Source organism: Trachinotus anak, unplaced genomic scaffold (assembly GCF_046630095.1).
Source record: "Trachinotus anak isolate AG129_WGS33_773 ecotype Australia unplaced genomic scaffold, CSIRO_AGI_Tana_v1 ptg000008l, whole genome shotgun sequence".
Lineage (NCBI taxonomy): Eukaryota > Metazoa > Chordata > Actinopteri > Carangiformes > Carangidae > Trachinotus > Trachinotus anak.
The window spans coordinates 11003101-11010526 of record NW_027273859.1 but is presented as its reverse complement, the minus strand read 5'-3'; the positions used below and the strand labels follow the sequence as shown (position 1 = coordinate 11010526).

Below are 7426 nucleotides of genomic sequence, written 5' to 3'. Positions count from 1 at the left end.
AATTGTTTTGTTATTTCTATGTAAGTACTTGAATAAAGAAAAATATCACTTGCCTTCAGTTCACTTGGGTCCCCACGCACGCCACTGCACGTACCCAACACAAACACACAAGCAAAATGAAACATGAACGTTACATATAAACATTTAAAAAAAAACAAACACAAGCATTCACTGTCTGGTATTATCACATTAGTATATGATAGAAACTATTCGCTTTGATAGTTTCTGTCAGAAAAAAAAATAAATAAATCCTGAGAGGAAACACAAGTGGCTAAACTCCGGACTTCCTGTTCAACGCTCTACTGTTGACTGGTGGAAAGGGATGAGGTCCTCGGAAGATAATAAAACAACCCAATGAAACCGGAACAAAAGTTCACTCAAAATGAGCTGGTATGTATTCTGGTTACACTATTATTCGAGGTACTAGGAAGATAGAAACGTATCATCTGACAGGACACGTCCATAATGACCTAGAACTGAACTGCTTGTCGACAGGGCTCCGACTATTTCCCGGAAGCGCTACACAAACAGTAGTTGAATAGCAGTTAGCATTAGCTTGTCAAACTCACGGCTAACGAAAAAAAGAAACAAGTAGCTACTTTTCAAACAGACTCGTTTTATAACAGTTCACATGTTGTTGGTTTGCACAGAAGTCGTGTATGTTTTGTTAAACAGTTGGTAGCAAAGCGACAGTTGTTGCAAACTTCGACCTGTTTGGTAAAGTCTTGCTCTGTGGCTAAGCTAGTTAACGACACTTAGGTTGAAAGGCTGAAAACATTAATGAGCAAGTCATCTCCAGAAATAGAGTTAGGTACTTGCTGCTTGTTTATAATGTTTGGATAAACATAGCTAGGTATATCATAGAAACTCAATGTAGTCAAATGTCGGGTCAGCAGGGTCAACAGTGAAGCCATTTAAAGGGAACTGAGGTTGACAGCAGTCATTCGTCTCTGGCTAACGTTAGCATTTAGATAAACACTCCTGAACCACTGAGGAGAATTTGTTTCTTTTTCTACACCTGTTTAGATATAATACTAATGTTATGGCGTTGTATGGTGTATTATCTATGTATGCAGCGCATAGTAGTGACGAACTGATAGTATTTCCTTGAATATAGGTTGGTTAGTCAGTGTGTTGATACCCCTAACAGTAAACATGTTAAGGGTATCAAGGGTACTAACAAAACTGCACGTATATTGAAGCTTGTTGGACACCACTGTGTTTAAATGTTGTTTTAGTAGTGCAGCACAAGTCTGATAGTTGTTCTGTGGACTTTACACTGCCTTAACGTTTGGGCTAATAAACCAAGTTAGAAGTTACTTACAGCTAAGCATGTATCTGGTTTTATGGGCACAGTTGATAGTTTTGTCTGCAGACCCTGTCTCTGGCTTGTGTTTACTTGGAAGCACCTGTTTCATTGGTCAGTATAGCCTCACAAATAAAGGCACTTTAATAAGTATTACAGTGGAGACAGTCAAATAAACAATTAGTTGACAAAAAAAATCAAATGGAAAAAATATTGATCAGCAGTTATTTATTTTTCAAACAAAAATACCAATCATTTTCTGATTTCAGCTTCTAACGTGAGAATTTGGTACTTTCTTTGTCTTATGTGACAGAGAAATGAATATCTATGGGTTTTGGTCCATTCAAGATGTCACCTTTTGTTGTGATGGGCCGGTATTTCATAACAATTCATAGAGAAAATAATTGGAAGATTATTCAATAATGAAAAGAATAGCTTCAAATCTAATCATCAATGAAAATAAAAATGATTAACAGGTTAGATAGATTAACATTATCACTGTGCATTATATAAATATATGCTTGTGTCCCTTTGGAGATTTGGACGGTAAGTTTTTATGGAGCCACAAAAGCTTATAAAATTAACGTCAGTAAATGAAGACAGGTGGAGTAAACAGTTGGTCTTGTGACACAGTCTGCATACATCAGCTGAATCTGTGAGTCTTGTAGTCAGAGATCTTCCTTCTAGCTGGTGACCATCCTGAACAGCAGTAAATAAGGCTGTGCTATCATTTTCAGTCTAATGGCAACTAGAAAAATGTGTTTGTCTGCAACAGATTATGTATTTCTCATTCTTGACTCTTCTTTGTTTATTTAAATAATGTTTCAGCATTGTTCACATGTATCAATTGGCCTTTTGGGCTTACATCAGTACTAGTTCTGACTCAACCTAAGTTCTATCTGGAGACAAAGAAGAAATCTCAAAATCTTTGCTTCAAAAAAAAACTCCGAGAGTTGAAAGAAAGACTCAGAGTTTATTTATCATTTGCTCCACTGTTTCTTCTCATTTTGACTCTTTGTCTAAATAGCCATAGTCTAAATCTGTAGCCAAAAGCAACTATATGTATACTGTATATTGTATTCTTTACTGTGGTACACCTCTATTGTCATATCTTTTTTGGCAGCAGGTTGTTTCATGTTTCCTGGAAAAGATTTATTTTCTGTTCTTGGGAAACAGTTGTCCACCAGGTCCAGCAAGGTGTGTAATCTGTTGTATGTGTCAGATAGGGGGTGAGGCATTTTATTGTCTTTGATAGAGTGTGATGAGTGGAACAAAAACGTATGCAAAGAAATAGCCACTATGAAAGTAATAGCTTCTTTGGTATATCTTTCTGTCATTTTAGGCTTTTGGCCTTTGCAGACCACGAAGCTGGGCTGTGCCTCTTGTACAATATCTTCTAAGTTTGCAGCCCATTAACATCCACGATAGTTGTATGTTCTTTGGACATGTTTTGAATTTTACTGTAGGATTCACTATGAATTCGGCAATGACTATAATTGATTTTTACAAGTATGGGAAAGTATGTCATACCAGTCCTCAATTATGTGCAGCTGTTGCAGAGTTTAAAAAGAGGTTTGCGCAAGGTCAGTGCTTGTTTCTCACAATTCATGTTTGCAAGTCAAGGGGAAATGACGAACTCCTTCAGTACGCCTGTGACGTGTATGTGCATTAACTTGTTTTATAATAGGTTACACATTCGTAGTGTCATTTTCAAGGAAGACTGTAATCAAGTAAGCAAGATGGCGTCACTCAGTTCAGTCAGACAGTCAATAGCTGGCAAGCGACGCTTCCACCAGCACGCACTGCCAAACACAAGGTCAAGAGTTGGGTGCTCAACCAATGAAAAGAGTCTTTTATGGGCTCTGCTGACTGATGCATTCCAGCGTGGCCTGCACACTTGCTTCTATGACGTGAGAGGTTTGACTTATGGGTCACCATCAGAACAATTCCACTTCCCAACATCTTCAACCAGCCTTCTGTGCTCCATGGAATACCCAAGGTTGAATGATGCACTATCCCTCTAATGGCATACACATTGGCAGTTTTAGTGAAAAGCCATTGGGTCTTCCAGTCAGTGCATAATGTGTCCAGGATAGAAAAGACTGTTATGTCTTTGTTCCTTCCTACGTGCTTGCTTGATGGCAGTGACGTGCAGCCTATTAAAGCAAAGATCAGATAGCTCTGTAAATGCAAGTTGACCAATCTGTGGATAATGACAGCAAATGTGTAACAGAGTAGTCATCAGGGCCTGAAAATGGGCAATGTATGAATATTACCAATGACCTCTCAAGTTACTGTGATTCTCTACAAATCCTACTTGGTATTTACTTGTATGAGTCAATGAGTTTGTGAATCTTTGGATTCAAGTACTGTAACATGTATATATACTATAATGATTACATATAATATTTATCAAATTGTCCAAAATATTTAGCAGAAAATACCAAGCCAGTGTTCATCTGAACTACCCACACCTGCCACTGCTAGGCTTAGATTTGTTTTCTGAAAAATTTGGACTTAAGTTTGTGTAAAACACATGTTTTCTGTCTTCAGCTGTCTTGTGGCCAGGCCTCTGCCATGTCAGACACTAGTTCTCGGTTCACAGGACCCGATTTACCAATGTTTCTAAATGTGACAGCCCCTACAGAAATATTGCTGTGTGAAGAAACAGTAGAAATGATTCTCACAGTGACTACCATCCTTCCTCTTACTCGTTCTCTCCCTCTGGTTGCCTGCTACATTTTCCCTCTCCCTCTCTGAAGCACACTTCACTTGGTGTGTTTGCCAGTTCTCATGAGTAGTTGAAGAGAGTGACGGCTTTCCTTTGGCTCTTTGTAGAAGTGGATATAATCTGAATCTATAACATTAAGGACTATTTTTCCAAGCAAATATGTACATTAAAGGGAAACTCCAACCTAATATAGTTACACTTGGAGAGACTCTCTTGATGTCATCGTGAAACAAATCCTTACATGGACAGCTCTGCCAAGATGTAGCAAAAGAGAACATTGAAAGCAACCATTTAAATATATATTTTATAATGCACTGACAGCTGTTTGCAACACTGCAATGTTTATACATAATGCTTCAATTGGGTTTTTGCTGTGGATGTCATGATTTTCTCCTTGACACACCCACCAAATGAGCGGAAACAACAAAAGCTGTTGCTGTGCAAGCTGGTAGAAAACCAATTGTCCAACCAGAGGGAAACAATAAAAAAATAATCAAATGCAAAATCAATTTGAATGCACTGCTGTTGCTCTCCAAAGACCAAATCAAAAAAGTGATAATATACTCATCAGTCATCTTTAAATACAAACACATTGACTGTATTTTAGCACTATGCAGCTACTATGTGTCATCTTTTACTCATGAGTTCTGTTATTTTCCCTTAAATTTCACCCATAAATTTGTCTGTTGTTACAATGGACACACACACTTCGGTTACACAAATTTGTTAGTAAGACTTTATTTATTCAGCAATTCTAATTAAGATCAAGATCTATTTGAGAGATATTACATATATTATATACATTATAATAACACAATTCAGATACACAACACAGTAATTAAAACAATCATAAATATTATTGGAAAGACAACCTTTAATGCCCCTCAGAGGAACAAGCGTCATTCACTAGAACAAGTTAATTCTAGCGGCACGGTACACTAATATCTATTAGTATAAAACCTATTAGTATTCGTGAGTCACATATGCAGCAAATGCTGTGGGTAAATATAGGAATACTGCATTAGCAAGAGGAACAGTGGTCATAAGGAGCAGGTTCTCACCCACACTGACTGAAAGGGTTAATGGGATATGTACTTAATATGAAAAACTAGTGTTAAGTCAGGCAAGTCATGAACTTTCTGTGATTTTTTTGGCACATGTCTGACCAGGCTGACTTGATCTTGGAGTGGTTGTTTTCAGACTTAACTCTCAGGCTCTTGCAAGATGTAGTCTGACTGTGTGAGGCTGCTAGTTCTCCTTATTTTAGCTTTTGGAGAGCACAGCCTAAGTTTACATTCAAAGAACTCTCCATTCAATTATGCTGCTGTGTTTTGGAAAACAGTTTTGCAGACTGATGTGTACGTACGTGTTGTATGTAGTGTGACGTCATAGTGTACTAATCAGGTAATCACAGAAAGGTGAGTCACATAAGTAAGTTCTGTGGTTATTTTCCGTGATGGCTCACCCAGAAGATGACACAGTCGGTGAAACTACTTTCCTGAGCCAAAAGCAACAAAATGCTGTTAGGCATTTGTAATCTGCTCATATTTGGATAACTTGAGTTTGTCTTCATTGAAAGCAAGGTCAAGACCATTGATACTTTATACAACCTAAAGAACAGAAACACCACAGAGCCAGCAAATCAAATGAAGTCTTTATACCCGAGCCACTGGGGAAACCTGTGGTTTGTTTTTTTTTTTGTTTTGGTGGGTTTTTTCATTTTTTTTTTTTTTTTTTTTAACTAGATTAATCCTGTTGTTATTTGACCACGTTGAGTTTTGTGATTGAGCTGTCATCAAAAGGATCTTCCCCACACATCAGTAGCATTCCCTGGTTGCACAACGAGCCCCTGCATCACACCCTCTCTTTTCCATCTCATTATTCTACACACCTTTCTTTTGACGCAGCTGCTGCCTCACCCTGCCTGTCAGCAGCAACTGTCCATCATACAGCTTAGATTTCAGGCCATTAGTGCCACATCAATGACAACCTACAGCCAAGCACATTGGTAAGGCAGTGTTTTCTGCCTCATGGATTCTCAAGGCACTCTGATGCTCTGTAGCAACTTATTAAGGCATAGGCAAGGGTTTGAAATGGGGATAAAAGATTGTTTTAACTAAGAGGGAACAGGTCTCGTTTTCTTTTACGAAAACTATAGTTGCCGCGTCTGTGTGTTGTTCTTTTAAGAGTGCGGAAAAGTTTGTATTTCATGCTGAAAATTAGGTGCAACTACTGCAGGTACACTAGACCTCATGACATGTTTTGATGTTGATCTTTTACAGGAAAGTCAGTGTCCTGGTTGTGCCTTTTTGATTCCCAATATATTATGGTGTCACCCTGTCATGCCAGTATAGCGAGTGCATCTGTGTTTGATTGCCAGCCAGGGTCATACAGTAAAGCAACATAGGGAAGAAGTGACAACCACTTTACTTTAGTGAAATCTGCTTGCAATGGGAGCCAGATGTTTTCACTGATGATGTGAAGTTAATCTATATGGCTTTTCACTGAATACTTAAGAGGAGCATGGATTAACAGCAGTGACTTCTAGTCAGCCATCATCCAACAAGTGACCATCTAAGCATTCATTAATTTCACCTTTTACATAGTCATTTGCCAGTTGCTTATGTCACCTGCCGTTTCTTTTTGTGCCATTTCAGGATTCCCTTCAAGATTGGACAACCAAAGAAGCAGATTGTCTCTAAAACTGTAAGTAACAAGACCAAACGTACTCAGGTCACTCATCACTCAAAAAGATTTAGTGCAGAGATTTCAAACACGTGTATGCAACATTTAAAAAAGATGTTGCTGTAATGGTGTATTTGTAAAAATGTGCTTTTGTAAAGGTCTGTAGTAGTTAACTTCATAAATGATACATACAACATAAATAGTGGTCTGAATAATGTCAACAATGTGCCACAGTCAAAAGGGGGCAGAGGTGGTTACCTTGAAGTGACAGTGAGTGGGTGCTCTCCTTGCTGGAGAAAACCACTTCCACTGTAATGGGTCTGTGGCCCGGCAGTCTCTGTCAGACTCGGTTTCCAGCTTCCTGTGCCATCCTAAGCAAAAACCAGGGAGTGGGTTAGAGGAAGCCCAGTTAGATGGCCCGCTAGTGACAAAGTGTCAACTGCCTCCCTCAGAGTTTTGGCCTCTGTGTTTAAATCCAGGAGCCCACAGAACCACAAGACAGGAACTCCTGAGGCCTCAGTAACCCGCTCAACATGTTTTAGAGAAATGGTTGGACAGGCTGTCAGCCATTGTTCACCCTGAGAACTTGATATATTTCACCTGCATTTCAGCCACTGGAACCCATCTCCAGCTATAGTTTGTTTATGCTCCTCAAAAAGTCCCTGAGAAAGGACATGACTCAGTAACTTTTCAAGTAATGATAG

At 38.8% G+C, this 7426-nt stretch overlaps 1 protein-coding gene across 1 annotated transcript in view; it reads left to right on the top strand.

The window, feature by feature from the left end:
• Nucleotides 1-240: 240 nt before the first annotated feature.
• Nucleotides 241-7426, top strand: part of bin3 (bridging integrator 3) — a 28745-nt gene continuing 21559 nt past the window's right edge. The window contains exons 1-2 of the mRNA XM_071482577.1: nucleotides 241-390; nucleotides 6695-6743. Of these exons, the coding sequence (XP_071338678.1) occupies nucleotides 383-390; nucleotides 6695-6743 (57 nt within the window). The 5' untranslated portion in view covers nucleotides 241-382. The remainder of the gene's footprint in view (nucleotides 391-6694; nucleotides 6744-7426) is intronic.